Source organism: Natator depressus, chromosome 12 (assembly GCF_965152275.1).
Source record: "Natator depressus isolate rNatDep1 chromosome 12, rNatDep2.hap1, whole genome shotgun sequence".
Lineage (NCBI taxonomy): Eukaryota > Metazoa > Chordata > Testudines > Cheloniidae > Natator > Natator depressus.
The window spans coordinates 35,738,981-35,754,862 of NC_134245.1; the positions used below are offsets into that span (position 1 = coordinate 35,738,981).

Below are 15,882 nucleotides of genomic sequence, written 5' to 3' on the forward strand. Positions count from 1 at the left end.
AAGGCTCCAGTTAGATGGGGCTGCCAGAGCCAAAAGCTGCTTCTTAACACCTTCTTGCCTGGTGCTGGCTTTGTATACCCTGTCACAGGATGTGTCCAGAAGACTGAGTAGGGGAGCGGCCAGGTGCAAGTTAGGGCTGTTGCACTAGCTGGCTGGAAATTGGGGCAGCCCTTGGGCATAAGTGGCTCCTGACCAGAGGTACAAATGTGGCATAGAGCCACAGCATAGGGATGAAATAGGCCCTCTATGTTTTAATCAGACAAATGGAGTTCCGCTCCTAGGACTCCTAGGTGCTACTGTAATATAAATTCATAAATAATTATTGTATTTATTATTATTGCATAGTAATTCAAGTCCCTAAACAGCGATCAGAACCCCATTGGACAAGGCACCGTACAGACAAATAACAGACAGACCCTGCATGGTAGAGCTCAGTCCCTTACTAATAAGACTTCAGATTAAAAATGAAAGTTAAGAATCCAGTTTACATGTAAAATGTAAACACAGAGCATAAATGGTGACATTTCCTCTAGTTGAAATGATGAAAAATTGACAGACATTTTCACTTTTGTTTATAGCCACTTTTCATTTTGAGGCTCTTAACGTTGCAAAGTTTGGAGCGCTCAAGGGAATGTTTAGTAGCTAGATCAACAAAATAATTCTTCCAGGAGCTGAGAGTTGCATTTAAGAAGAATACCCTGAATCAGTGCTTGAGCCAGGAAGTTCTGTTCCAGATCTGAACTTTCTCAAAGTAAAGGAGTGTTTGGATCAGCCACATGGTTTGGATGTAGTGTCAAACAGCCAGTCCCATCTCCTAATCATTTGTAAAGAATGCCCTTTCCCGTTTTCCTTTTTAAATGGGCCATTTCCACTTTGGGCTCAGTAAATATTGCCACATGTTGAGTATTTAGCACACAGGAACCGTCAAGAGAATGGGTTGAGCAGGCTTTGAAGTCTGCATTCAGAAGGGTCCAACCAACATGTAACTTCAAAACTTGCAGGGGCATCTCTCCTAATTTTAGAAGCCAGTCAGCTAGCCTTAAGCCAGCTGGAGTGCAGTGAAGAGAGGATGCTTATAACAAGAGTTATAGCTTATGCTCAAATAAATTGGTGAGTCTCTAAGGTGCCACAAGTACTCCTTTTCTTTTTGCGAATACAAACTAACACGCCTGCTACTCTGAAACCTATAACTAGACTGTAATCTCCTGAGCAAGGATTGCTAGCCAGCACTGTAGAGGCTTAGTTCAACTCAGGGGGTCATAAACTTGGAATAACCAGAGACTAGTAAATCCAGGCTATACTGTATTATATACTGTTCTTCATTCTGTATTTTTAGTGCTGCATGCTTAATATCTAGTTCTGATTTCCACCACAAGTCTTAAAATTTGAAGGAAGAGGGTTTTCTTTTTAAGCTTTCTTGAGTCTCATGGAAGTCTGGATCCTCAGCGAGGCTAGTGTCACAATTTCCATATTCCAAGTACTTTGGTGACTAATACTGTGGACTAGGTTACATGATTTAATATTTAAATAGCAACACACAAATTCAGAATGAAGCATCTGCAGTAATAAAAGTGCCTGTTGCACAATCTTTTCCCTTGGAATAGCTGTCTGGTGAGCTGGGCGTTGTGTACGCACCATTCTTCTGCCTCCTTATAAGCAGTAACAGTGGTGTCATGACCTTGCTTAGATTCTCTGACAAGTCTTGTTAGTTGGAACTGATTTTCATGTGATACCATATTGATAATTAAATCATTCAGAAACAAGGTCTTCAGTTCCCGGAACAAGCAACCTAAGAAATCCAGAAACATATCCGACATCAGTGCATAAAGCAGAACAGTTCAATTCTGTTAGTTTCCAAGACATCTAAATATACTAGCAAGGGTTGGTGTCTATCTTTATGATGTATTGATACATGCATATATGATAGTTCAAAAAGGTGTAGATTTCTGTTAACTAAGAGATACCGAGAGCATTTCAAGCATCAATAAGACTTGTGAAGCATTCAGGCCGAGGGTAATGATGGTGACAAAAGACCAATTGTTAGAAAGGAGGTCAGTGAACAGTGTTGAATTTGTATAAAGGGCTCAATGGTTTGGCAAATGGCAATAAGTTTGTATTAATATTTTAAGGGAGTATGACCTCATTTCTTAGACCTTTATATCCGTGGAAACTCAATGTACCTGGGACTTTCATTATTTATGTTTGTGAAGTCCAGAATGTATGTTTTTTTTGGTTACTATTGATTTATGCATAATTACAAACAAAAATAATCAGAGCTGTTATTCATAGTGCTCTCAGTTATAGTTTTTTTTTTCCTTCCGTAGTGAATCATGGCTGCTCTGACACAGGATATCAGAAAGGTACGATCGTGAACCATTTAATCTTCTGACTTCCTGGAAGAGACTCTCTTTTTAGCCAAGTCTGAAGGTGAGAAGACAACCTTTGTGCTATAATCATCATATGTGGAGTGTATGGTTTAAAGTCAAGTCAGTGTAGCTTCATTGCCTTTAATGGAGCTATGCCAATGGTTCTCAAAATGGGGTTGCCAGGACTAGCTTAGACTTGCTGGGACCTGGGGCTGAAGCCTGAGTCGCACCGCCCAGGGCCAAAGCACAAGCTCGAGAGCTTGCTGTAGCTCTTAGTGAAGAGGATGACAAGACAATCAGTGACTTGAGCAGGCCCTAATAAAGAAGGCTTCACAGATGGCAATCACTTCTCAGTGGTGATATCCTGGGTACTGTGCTTTGCCTTATTTGCTACTGTGTAGCAAAAGGTCAAATAAAACTCCCAGGCTCACTTATTTGAAAATAAGAGATCACTCATCCCTGCTCAGCTGCTTACAGGAGCTTGCACCTGCATGTTGACAGAGGGGAAACAGTGCTTCTCCTATTCAGGGCCAGGGGGGAGCCTGATCATAGAAGTTTCGGGTTAGAAGAGACCTCAGGAGATCTAGTCCAACCCCCTGCTCAAAGCAGGGCCAACCCCAACTAAATCATCCCAGCCAGAGCTTTGTCACAGGCAAGATAAGTCTTGAGAACTGCTTTAACTTGTGCCCCCTGTTGAGAGGGGCCCTCTGGGGCTTTGAAGGGATGCAGAATTGCAGCTTCATCCTGGCCGTGGCCCTTCCCACATTCTTCCAGACCATTCCAAAATGCCTCCAGGCCCGGGGGGCCACTCTGTGAGAGGGATATTTCATGTGGGGGGCAGGCGGAGAAGGGAGAAGAAGCTACATCAGTTAGGCTGTTGCCCAAGGGCTAAAGTGGCCACATGACAACAATTAACAGATTCACACTGGTAACTGCAATTTAAGGGTTGGTCTAAGCTATGCCAGAGGCCACTTTGCCGCCCCCGCTCCCCCAGCTCCAGGATTAAGGGAAGTGGAAAGGGGTCTCAGAGCTACTATCTCCCCCTCTCCCTACCTCGGTTAGAAATGTGAGTTTGGCACCACTGACGATTTGCCTCAGAGAGCCTTTTGTTTCTAGGCTGCCAATTATGACCCCATCTCAGTGACTAAGAGTCTGATCTTTTTCTGGGCAAATTGTGTTAAGTATTTTTCTAATCCCAATAAGAATCGGCAATCCCACTCTCACACCCTCTGCAGTGGGGTCTTAAAGTGCTATGGCAGTAGCAGATCAATGTTCATTGGGCTGTGATACCTTCATGGGCCGAGACCCTGCTCAACATTTATATGGATAAGGGTGGCTGCATTCATTTTTTAGGAGGGAAAGTTTAGTGAAGAAAGATACGAAGGGCCTGGTTCTGTTCTTACTTACACAGGTGTAGAAACAGGAGTAATTCTAGTGAAGGCAATGGAGTTACACTGCTGTAAGATCAGCCTAAGAAATAGCAGAATTAGGCCTTCAAAGCTGTTACCATATCCCATGCGAACTGATCTAGTAGTCTCAGCCCAGCACCCATTGGACAGTTGTCCACATCACAGAGCCATCACCACTGGCACCTTTGTTACTCTCACCAGTGGCAGAAAGGTTGGTCCAGTGGTTACAGCATTAACCTATGACTTGGGAGATATGGGCTCAATTCTCTGTTCTTCCACAGTTTAGATCACAGGCAAAAGTCTAAGTCATTTAGCCTCTTAGAGTCTCAGTTCCCCATAGGGATAATGGCACTACCCTACCTCATAAGCAGGTGGATAAGTATATTAAAGATTGTGAGGTACAGATACTATGGTTATGGAAGCCATGTAAGTATGAGTTATAAATTTTATGAAGGACTAAATGGACTATGGAGACTAAACAAGTATCTCATAAGTATTAAAGGCCCTTTTCAGGTTAAGGTTTAAGCATGTTGGTGTGGCAGCTCTCGGTTTATCTTCAGGTTAGTACAACAGAAGACCTCAATCTGGCATCTACTGACTCCTTCATAGAGCAGCGGGTGCTGTGTGGGGTTTTCTGCTTGGTGTCCCCATCTGGTGCCCTGGTTTTAACCCTCACTCCCATTACTGGTTTTCTTCCATTTGCTGTCCCAAGAAATTAGTTGTGTCTGGTTCTGTGGTCCCTCCCTCAGGTGATGGGGCAGGCCTTTAATTTTAGATGGGCTCCACCCACCTTTCCAGAACATCAATAGCAAGCACTCTTTACCAGCAGTCATTTCACCCCATCTGCTCCGAAAAATTATTATAGTTCTTTAAGAAAATGATCCAGAAAAAGAGAGGGGGGAAGCTAGACCCTTCAGAAATGTTAAATGTTCCATGACACAGAGAAATTCTTCATGGATTTGAGACATTTAGTGTGTTTGAGGGAGTTGAGAGTCTTACCAGTTAGAAAAGAATAAAAACAGCAGCCTTAGCTTGAGCTATCATTCCTAAAAGAGTGTCTTGAAGGACGTTGCTGGTGTCCATCCTGGAAATGGAGCTAGAGAGTTAGGCCCAAACTGGAATCTGTCATTTGAACCCTATTGAAAATCGGAGGTTTCAATCAAATGGAATCCATGTCCCAAACCCCATTGATTTGGGTTTTCCAAAGTCAAAAATCCAGCTGCTGAGACTTTATAAGACAAATAACAAAGCATGGCCTCTTCTGCCTATCTCTGCTCAAAGATCAGAGATATAGACCAGGTAAACACCATACATAGAACTAGTAGTGGCTGAAAGCATTCCCAGGTTTATAAGAAAAGTAGCAGGGTTACACTGTGACCTGGTTTGGTCCTGCAGCAACCCCGCCTCAGTTCCCCCTCAGGTTCCTTGAAAACACCACTAGAGGCTCTCTTATGACCAATAATACCATTGCCTGGAGCTGGTTTGTTATCATAACTAGTTCAAAGCAATCCACAAAGTCCCAAAATGAACTTCAACACAACACGGGAGTTCATACTCAGCTCTGGCATCTTCAGTACATCCTGGGGCTCCTCTTCAGTCCCAGTCTGTTCTTGTTGAGCAATATATGTTGGCTAGCATATAAATATAGACCATATTAATAATGTGCATTATCTGCACCATAGATATACATTAGTATGCATCAAGCACCAATACCCTTGAGTACAAATCTTGTAAGTGATATAGCCTAAACTGGCCTATACCATAATCCTGTTCGCTTATGCCAAGTGTTCCATAACTCCTCGCATTTGGTGAAGTAAGCATTTGGCATAAGCAGATAGGAAACTTGCAAAAAAAAAATAATCAAGATTCATGGACATAGTTTGGGGGACACAGGAGGGGCACTGCCCCCCCAAAAGTGCAAGTAGGTGCAGAATTTGCACCCCCCTCCACACACAGCCCCATTGGCCTGACAAGCACTGCTCCCCCAAATAAGTCAAACTATGCCTATGCATTCATTCTATGTCTTAATAGAGGACAAGGAAGTACCTTCATGGACCAGCACCTGGAATGTTAGTATCCAAGACAAAGATAAGGAGGAAAAGAACAAGTTAGGGAACTGGAACAAACTGATAGGCTAGATTTTAGTGACATGTAAAGAAATGTGTCACTTGTAAAATAATATAAATAATACCAGCTGAAATGCATAACTTGGGGAGCACACCTTCTGGATAAGATGAATGCAACATCCCTGCACAGGACTGCTCTTCAGAGACTGGCATCATGTAGAACTTATTTCTCTTGTACCATATTAATACACCTGACTGACATTGGTTATTTGGTCTCTTGAGTATATTACATAGTCAAACAACAAACCAACATGTGATCATACAATTGACTATACAATTTATCAACACTCTCCTTCAAGCAGCATCTCCCAGCCCATGCTAGCTACTCTTCCATCAGTCCCTCTCAGGCCTTCCTGCCAGTACCTAGAATCCTTTCTTCCCCCGGAAGAGGATCCAAAACTCTCCTTGGGCCATTTCCTGTCTGTCAGAGAAGCCATCAGTAAACCCACTTTGCTACTTTTTACCAAGCAACAGCTCCCACTCCTTCTATATTGGCAGGCTTTCCGAGGCCGGTCTTATCTACAACCAGAAGCCTGATTGGGTCACATGACCTTAATTTTTCTCACCTGGGGAGGAGGGATTGGCTGTGTCACAGGTGAGGCTGAAACTCATATCCCCTTAAAGAGCCAGCCGCCTTGTGACAGTAAAGAACGCCCCCCAGCATTGCACTGAGACAGCAGTTTGACAAACCTTCCTCTGATCTACCTGGCTGACTGAAGGCCATAAACCCAACTCCTAAATAGACTGTGAACAATGATGGGAAAGGAGGTGACCTTCAGCCCAGAATTGTGTGCAGCACCCGGCGCAATGGGGCCCCAGTGCTGATTGGCAGGCAGGGTGTTGCTGTAATGATATCACCTGGCCTGCACATATCAGAACAGGGGGTCTCTTGCCAGGCACCAAGAAAATTGCTCTGCCCCCTCTAAGGCAAGTCCCCCTTAGATTCTCGGGAGAGCTGCACTGGCAGGAGGCCCAGCTGCTGAGAGTCAGATCTGTTGATCTAGCAAGAGTGAGATCTCTGGGCCTGGTTTTGCTCTCCTGCCCATTCTCTAGGCTTCACGCCCTCTGCTCTGCGGAGCCGAGCTGAACTCGCCATTCCTGGTCCTCTGGTTCCTGGAGCTGTCACAGGACGAACTTAATAAAGCCAGGGGTTTCAGGCTATGAGATCACCTTCCAGTTCTGTGCTTAAGTGCATGGAGCCTGGTGTGTGTCTGTTCACACAACAGGTTACCCCTTGGACCTTTTGTTTGGGGCTGTTTCCCTCCATCCCCTCCCATGAGATGTGTGCTCCTGGCCCCGCTGCCTGGGGGTGCTTGTTTCTGTTCCTAGGAGGGGTTAAAGAGGGCTCCCCTGCTCTGGTCTCCTAGCCTGCCCTAACTCTCCCTGCTGCTATGGGCATTATGAAATCCCTCTTGTGAATGTTTACAGCTTGGCCTCTGTAGGCAGCTGCTAGCTGCGTACGTAGCAGTAAAAGAAAAAAAAAAAAGACAATAAAGAACGCACTAGAGGAATTCTGCTCTACGTCCTCCAAATGACACTTTCACAAGCACCACCAGACTCTGGGTCCACTGTTTTATGTATCACAATAACAAGATAGTACTATTGTACCAGCAAAGCTAACCAGGACAGCTTCAACTTAACTGACAGAGAAGCTTATGACATTGGGAAATCATGCCTGCGGTCCAGGCAGCCAGAGAAGCCTGGAATTCCCCTTCTAAATTCCTGCATATGCATGCATATTCTTTCTGGGAAGTGCACTGAGATCTGCAAGAATTCCTTCCGGAAAAATAGTTCTAACACTGACATCAAGCATCTGGGAACAAATAAAATAGCTAAACAGCCCCATAAGGGAGATGAGTAAAATAAACCACGAAATACCATGTATTTCAACACTGTATTTTTCACTCCATGCATCAGATGAAGTGAGTTTTAGCCCATGAAAGCTTATGCTCAAATAAATGTGCTAGTCTCTAAGGTGCCACAAGGACTCCTCGTTGTCTTTGCTGATACAGACTAACACGGCTACCACTCTGAAACGTGAAATTTGTGCATCTGGTAGGTGCCCGCAAGGTGGAGCTAGAGTTCAGGAAAAGCTGCTGACCATGAATGGACTAGTGTTAGGATTGGGGCTGGTTGGTAGCTCCAGGCTAGGGTCTGGGGTGGATGATGGCCCCAACCTAAGGTTAGGCTTAGGGCCAGTTGGTGACATCAGGCTAGGGATGGAACCTATTAGTGGCGACAAGTTAGGTTTATGTGTGGGGCTGGTGGGTAGCCCTGGATTACAGTTCAGGCTGGATGGTGGCCCCAGGTTAGGGCTAAGGTTGGGGCCAGCTGGTAGCCCCAGGCTATGGCTGGAGACCAATGGTTATCCTAGGCTAGGGTTAATGTTGAGAGTAGACCCCCCAGTTCATACCAGCTCCTGCGAATTTGGAAGGGGAGAGAAGGGGGCATGAAGGAGAGAGAGAGAGTAGCTTTTCAAGCATTAAGGAAAGTAAAAAAGAAAGAGAAACCAGCAGGGACTTCAATCCAAATCCAAAAGCTGCCAAGAGTGGGCAGGGCTGGATTTCAGGACTCCTTGGTAGTGGTGAGTAGCTGCAGAGGGATGTTGTGAGCTAGGATTTAGTATCGAGGGGCTGGAGGACTCTGCACAGCGTGTGCGCAACGAAAAGGGACAGGAGACTATAGCTTGGGACCAAGTGTGTATGAAGAGGGTGAAGTGTAGCCAGTGGCTGAGGGCATTGCGAGTGTAGCCATGTGCTTGCGGTGGTAGTAGCGAGTAACCAGGGGCTGGATCCTGCAGTGAAGTAAGTGTGTGTGTGTGTAGCCAGGGGCTGGATCGCGCAGCAGGGAGTGTGTGTGTGTGTGTGTGTGTGTAGCCAGGGGCTGGATCGCGCAGTGAAGTGTTGTGTGTTGGTGTGTGTGTGTGTGTAGCCAGGGGCTGGATCCTACAGTGAAGTGTGTGTCTGGGGGGGGGGCGTGTAGCTGGATCGCGCAGCGGGGAGTGTGTGTGTGTAGCTAGGGGTTGGACCCTGCGGTAAAGTGGTGTGTGTGTGTGCGTGTGTAGCTGGATCGCGCAGCGGGGAGTGTGTGTGTGTAGCCAGGGGTTGGACCCTGCGGTAAAGTGGTGTGTGTGTGTGTGTGTGTAGCTGGATCGCGCAGCGGGGAGTGTGTGTGTGTAGCCAGGAGCTGGACCCTGCGGTAAAGTGGTGTGTGTGTGTGTGTGTGTAGCTGGATCGTGCAGCAGGGAGTGTGTGTGTAGCCAGGGACTGGCTCCTGCGGTAAAGTGGTGTGTGTGTGTGTGTGTGTGTAGCCAGCGGCTGGATCATGCAGTGAAGTGTTGTGTGTTGGTGTGTGTAGCTGGATTGCGCAGCGGGGAGTGTGTGTGTGTAGCCAGAGACTGGCTCCTGCGGTAAAGTGGTGTGTGTGTGTGTGTGTGTGTGTGTGTGTGTGTGTGTGTGTAGCTGGATCGTGCAGCAGGGAGTGTGTGTGTAGCCAGGGACTGGCTCCTGCGGTAAAGTGGTGTGTGTGTGTGTGTGTGTAGCTGGATCGCGCAGCGGGGAGTGTGTGTGTGTAGCCAGGAGCTGGACCCTGCGGTAAAGTGGTGTGTGTGTGTGTGTGTAGCTGGATCGTGCAGCAGGGAGTGTGTGTGTAGCCAGGGACTGGCTCCTGCGGTAAAGTGGTGGGTGTGTGTGTGTGTGTGTGTGTGTAGCTGGATCGCGCAGCGGGGAGTGTGTGTGTAGCCAGGGACTGGCTCCTGCGGTAAAGTGGTGTGTGTGTGTGTGTAGCTGGATCGCGCAGCGGGGAGTGTGTGACACACACACAGGCTCAGAAGCTGCCCTGGGAGGAGGGACTCAGCGCTGGATCCCCGGGACAATGCCCGATCTCCTCAGCCTGCTGCCGGCCGCGCTGTGCCTTCTCCTGGCCGGGTGGCTGCTGCGGCTCCAGCGCTGTCCCGCGGCCGGGCCGGGCGGCAGCTGCCGCCGCTACTCGGTGCCCGGGCGCGGCTTCCACCTGAAGAAATGGGCCATGTCGGGGATTCTCTTCCTCGCCTTCCGCCGGCGCCGGAGAGAGCGCGGCGGCGCCGCCCGGCGGGAGCCGATGGGCTCAGGAGCCGGCGAGGAGGCGCTGGAGCGGCTGCAGGGGCTGGTCTGCCACGCCCACGTGAGTGCGACCCCTATATCCCCGCCTGCGAGGGGGTCCCCAGGGGGCTGGAGCTCGGCACCTCCCCGGGGAACGGGGGAGATGCGCAGGACTGGGATCAGCGCCTCCTCCCGGCAGATTTGTGGCGATCTTAAGGGCAGATTCTTAGCTGGTGTGAGGCCCCATGGCTGCATTTATACACCTGGGATCCCCACTAGACTCTGGCCGGGTTCGCGCAAAGACGTTAACCATCCAGCTTCGGGTGTAGCCATTTTAGGCAAAACCATGTTGGTCATTACCTGAGTCCTGCTCCTCTGCTTCCCTCTGATTGTGTCACCCTCTTGACCTGCCCTGGGGTTGCAAGTTCCCCCTGGCAGGGATGCTTCTGTGTGTCTGTGCAGTGGGCAGCTGATCTCCGCTGGGGCTCCCGGACGCTTCTGTAATACAGATAATAAATGTTATGAAACCACTGTTGCAGGAACTCGAACCAGAATAACATTGCAGGGCCAAGAAGCTAGAGGTGAGAAAGTGCGGGCAAGCAGGCAAGGCAGAAGATGCAAAATAGCTAAAGATATAGGGCCACATCTTCATCTGGTGTAAATGGGCATCGCTTCATTGAAGTCAAGATGATTTACACCAGCTGAGGATTTGGCCACTGTCATTTTTTGGAGAAACTTCTACCAATTTGTGACATTTTCTAAAGGTTTTGAGGAATCCAGAATTTCCTCTCTTTTTTCAAGCTGATTATCATCACATTGGCATTGTGTGTGGTTTTGATGGGCAGGGATGGTGTCCCTAGCCTCTGTTTGCCAGCAGCTGGGAATGGGCGATGGGATGGATCACTTGATCCACCTGTTCTGTTCATTCCCTCTGGGGCACCTGGCATTGGCCACTGTTGGAAGACAGCATACTGAGCTAGATGGATCTTTGATCTGACCCGGTATGGCAGTTCTTATGTTTTGTTTTATTTTATTTTTTAAATAAAAGGCTATTTTTAAAGCTGGTGTTTGAGGCCCCGGGACACAAAGCAAGTCATGAAAATTGTAATAAGTGATATTGGATATGCGTCTTAAAGTAGGGCTGGAAGAACCCTTTGTGTTTTTTCCCATTCCAGTTCTGTGAAAGCCCTTTCTGTGGCAAGGACAGAGATCGCCTTCCAAAACTCTAGTCACACCTACACCAGAGTGGTCCGAAAAGTGGTTCAAACTGTAAGCTTCACCCGTCACCCAGCTTTGCCCTTTTCCTCTCGGACTGAGAGCACTGGAACACCTCTTCTAGAATGCTTCCAGAAAATCCCAACAATGGTCCCGAAACTCTCTCTGCAAATATCTATTTTGACAGTCCAATGCACTCTGCTTTGCTCAATATAGGACCCAATTATCAAACTTGGCTACCTCAAGTCAGGCACATACATACATGCATATTTAGGTGCTTAGATGGGCACTTAGTCACCTGAAGTAAGTATTTTTGGGCATTAGTCTGAGTACATTTTTCAGAGGCAAGAATTTATCCACACCCAAAATGCACACAGAAGTCAGGTTATGCATGTGCAAACCTGATTTTTGAAACTGCGTCTGGTGAGGGGTTGCACAATTTGTGCATTTATACAGCTGAATTTGAAAATTTGGGTCTAAGCACATAACAGAAGCATTAACATTTATCATTTGGACCCTTAACTAGCTGGTTGGATTTTACTGAAATCAAATTCTAGCTTCCCTGTAAAACTGAATATTTTGCATACAGTTTTGAGCTAAAAGAAAAGGAGTACTTGTGGCACCTTAGAGACTAACCAATTTATTTGAGCATAAGCTTTCGTGAGCTACAGCTCACTTCATCGGATGCATACTGTGGCAAGTGTAGAAGATCTTTTTATACACACAAAGCATAAAAAAATACCTCCCCCCACCCCACTCTCCTGCTGGTAATAGCTTATCTAAAGTGACCACTCTCCTTACAATGTGTATGATGATCAAGGTGGGCCATTTCCAGCACAAATCCAGGGTTTAACAAGAACGTCTGGGGGGGGGGGGGGTAGGAAAAAACAAGGGGAAATAAGTTACCTTGCATAATGACTTAGCCACTCCCAGTCTCTATTCAAGCCTAAGTTAATTGTATCCAATTTACAAATGAATTCCAATTCAACAGTTTCTCGCTGGAGTCTGGATTTGAAGTTTTTTTGTTGTAATATCGCAACTTTCATGTCTGTAATCGCATGACCAGAGAGATTGAAGTGTTCTCTGACTGGTTTATGAATGTTCTAATTCTTGACATCTGATTTGTGTCCATTTATTCTTTTACGCAGAGACTGTCCAGTTTGACCAATGTACATGGCAGAGGGGCATTGCTGGCACATGATGGCATATATCACATTGGTGGATGTGCAGGTGAACGAGCCTCTGATAGTGTGGCTGATGTTATTAGGCCCTGTGATGGTGTCCCCTGAATAGATATGTGGGCACAGTTGGCAACGGGCTTTGTTGCAAGGATAGGTTCCTGGGTTAGTGGTTCTGTTGTGTTGTATGTGGTTGCTGGTGAGTATTTGCTTCAGGTTGGGGGGCTGTCTGTAGGCAAGGACTGGCCTGTCTCCCAAGATTTGTGAGAGTGTTGGGTCATCCTTCAGGATAGGTTGTAGATCCTTAATAATACGTTGGAGGGGTTTTAGTTGGGAGCTGAAGGTGACGGCTAGTGGCGTTTTGTTAGGCCTGTCCTGTAGTAGGTGACTTCTGGGAACTCTTCTGGCTCTATCACTTCACTTCTGCAGGTGGGTACTGTAGTTGTAAGAATGCTTGATAGAGATCTTGTAGGTGTTTGTCTCTGTCTGAGGGGTTGGAGAAAATGCGGTTGTATCGCAGAGCTTGGCTGTAGACGATGGATCGTTTGGTGTGATCAGGGTGAAAGCTGGAGGCATGTAGGTAGGAATAGCGGTCAGTAGGTTTCCGGTATAGGGTGGTGTTTATGTGACCATCGTTTATTAGCACTGTAGTGTCCAGGAAGTGGATCTCTTGTGTGGACTGGTCCAGGCTGAGGTTGATGGTGGGATGGAAATTGTTGAAATCATGGTGGAATTCCTCAAGGGCTTCTTTTCCATGGGTCCAGATGATGAAGATGTCATCAATAGAGCGCAAGTAGACTAGGGGCGTTAGGGGACGAGAGCTGAGGAAACGTTGTTCTAAGTCAGCCATAAAAATGTTGGCATACTGTGGGGCCATGCGGGTACCCATAGCTGTGCCGCTGATCTGAAGGTATACATTGTGCCCAAATGTAAAATAGTTATGGGTAAGGACAAAGTCACAAAGTTCAGCCACCAGGTTAGCCGTGACATTATCGGGGATAGTGTTCTTGTTTTGAGCTACTGTCTCAACTTGGCTCTGGGATAACAAGTAAAGCACCTGGGTTTGGAACCACTTCACACTGGGGTTACTAGCAGTGCTATTTGCCAGCTGGGCCGATGTAAAGTCAGTCTGGGTTGTGACTCCAAATGCCTGGAGACATCAGGCATGCTAAAACACAGGAAGCACAAGAAGGCTTATGATGAGGCCTCCTTCGTGCTACAATAACACATACAATAAATAACCATTTGGACTTGAAATGTGTCAAAAATCATCAAAACAAAATGTTTTGATGTTTATAAAACAAAATTTCCCCAGCATTTTGGGCTGGGTAAAAATTTTGAAAACTTGTCTTTTTTTGGTCTCAGTTTGGAACAAAGCAAAATGCCAAAATTGTCAATTTTTTTGGCGACTCATAAATTCCATCTTCTGGCCGGCTCCAGGTGACAACTCCCCACTCACCAGGCTACATCAGAGGAAAGGCGCAAATGCCAAGTTGCTAAGAAAAGGAGTACTTGTGGCACCTTGGAGACTAACAAATTTATTAGTCTCTAAGGTGCGACAAGTCCTCCTTTTCTTTTTACGGATACAGACTAACACGGCTGCTACTCTGAAAAGTTGCTAAGAGGGAGGCTTGGTGTCCCAGATTGTGATATGGAAGTGATCAATGTTAAAAGGAATTCAAATGTGGTTGCCAATGCTCTGTGCAGGAAATATGTCAATGGTCAAGCACCCTAGTTACACGCATTTCTTTTAGGGGGAGATCTGACAGTATTCATTGCAAAACTAGCAATCTGGTTGATTTAGGACAATATCAGGCTTGTTCCAACAGACCACAATGCCAGGGTTTTCAGTCATGTTTTCCTTCTCCTACAGTTTCCTCTCATTGTTTCTCAACTCCCAAGTCAGCAAAAAGGAAAAAAAATAATTATCAAGGTCTAATGAGCAAATAAATGGAACCATTGCACAATCAGTTGTTAAAGTAATTGCTGTGGAATGCAGAGATTATTTTTTGTCCATTTCTTAAAGAGACGTATGGCCATACAAATATTAAAAGAGGAAGAAGCATTGACAGCTGATTAAAAATAGTGGACTGGGAGTGCAGCCACTGACCAAGTATGACCTTTTCAAAATCTATTAACCTCTTGGCAGCCCTGTATAAATAGAAATGAGAATACTTACCTATTTGCCTGAAGTATTGAGAGGCTTAATATAATACACTGCTATTTTTAAAACACTTTGAGATGCTTGGTTGGAAGGGACTTGGGGGCGGGGATTGCAGGTGTTGACTAAAAGCAGCCTCTGGATCACATTAGGAAAAAAGAATATCCTACATCCTTTGAGTAGAGGGGAAACTTAGCTGGCCTGATGATTTTTGACATGCATAATCACTCTTCCCCACATACCTCGCTTCCCGTTTTTTCTCGTTCTTTCTCTCAATGCTAAAGCATTTTTTCCCATTACCTTTCTGTAGGCCCTGGATTCAGTTTACTTCACTGGGTTTACAGAAACCGACAAGACTTTTGTGATCACTCGTCTTGGAAGACGTCCGAATGGGCTCTGTGAAATGTGGCTCTTCCTCCGAGTGGATGGAATTGGAGAGTTTGAAGTAAGTGGAGGGTGAGAGCAAAGTAAGAGGCTGGAGTTTTGGGGTAACATTCAAGGGTGATGTTCATTACCCATCTGGAATTTAATACTGAGGTATGACCCCAAGATTATTATTCTATTATCAGTGGTAATGCCTAACGACCAACCCAGAATGGGGTTCCATTGTACCAGGCACTGGACAAATGGAGAGTTGACAGTCCTTGCCCCCCAAAATTGACAATTTAAATAGACAAGACAGACAGGGTGAAAGATAGGGTGTAACGTACAAGCAGAGTGAATAATGTGATGGTCGATGTAGTGGCCACGATGGATCCCTGAGAGACTGCTCAAAGAATGGACAAAAAGTAACTCAAACAGAGGGGCTAAAGTTTTCTGCCTCTTCATAAAAATCAACATCCGGAATTCTGTGCAAGACAGCAATGCTATGACTAAGGTCAATTACAGGTACCGTGTCTGTCCCTTTCTTCCCCCTCACCCTGTTCCAGTCTCTTTCCCCATCCTCTTTTTTCTCCATCATCCTTCAGCAGCAAAGTAGGTCTTACTAGCTCAGTTATGCCTCTACTCCACAGTAGCTTTTTTTCCAGTAGCTCTGGGAATAGCAGCGTGAAGCAAAATACAATCATGATCCTAGTTCATCCGTTACTGGGTCATAAATGATTCACTCAGCTGTAGGGCACTACGCAGGAAGACAAGGAAAATGCACTCTTTCCATGTTCCTGCATTGAATGTAGCTGTTGCCATGCCCCTGAAGTAGTGTGTGATTGTGGATTAGCGAGAGAGGTTTGAACTAATGTCTTTGGTGGAGTTGACCTTTTTACTGTTCACAAATTTCCCACAAACTGCTTGTGAATTTTAAAATTGTGCTTGTAAGATTCCTAGGAACATATTTGTGCAGTGAGCTGCA

At 46.2% G+C, this 15,882-nt stretch overlaps 2 protein-coding genes across 4 annotated transcripts in view; one reads left to right on the top strand and one right to left on the bottom strand.

Annotated features, from left to right (window-relative positions):
• Window positions 1-10,442, bottom strand: part of ZDHHC7 (zDHHC palmitoyltransferase 7) — a 55,061-nt gene extending 44,619 nt beyond the window's left edge. Inside the window, exon 1 of the mRNA XM_074968857.1 lies at window positions 10,341-10,442. The gene's annotated coding sequence lies outside the window, so the exon portion shown is untranslated. The remainder of the gene's footprint in view (window positions 1-10,340) is intronic.
• LOC141996657 (uncharacterized) overlaps window positions 8,487-15,882 on the top strand; it is a 36,190-nt gene continuing 28,794 nt past the window's right edge. For 2 of the 3 annotated variants that reach the window (XM_074968855.1, XM_074968853.1), the window contains exons 1-2: window positions 9,924-10,062; window positions 14,845-14,979. In XM_074968855.1, the coding sequence (XP_074824956.1) occupies window positions 9,928-10,062; window positions 14,845-14,979 (270 nt within the window). In that variant the 5' untranslated portion in view covers window positions 9,924-9,927. Of the gene's footprint in view, window positions 8,706-9,923; window positions 10,063-14,844; window positions 14,980-15,882 lie in introns of those variants that run through there. The other variant, XM_074968854.1, reaches the window with a different exon arrangement.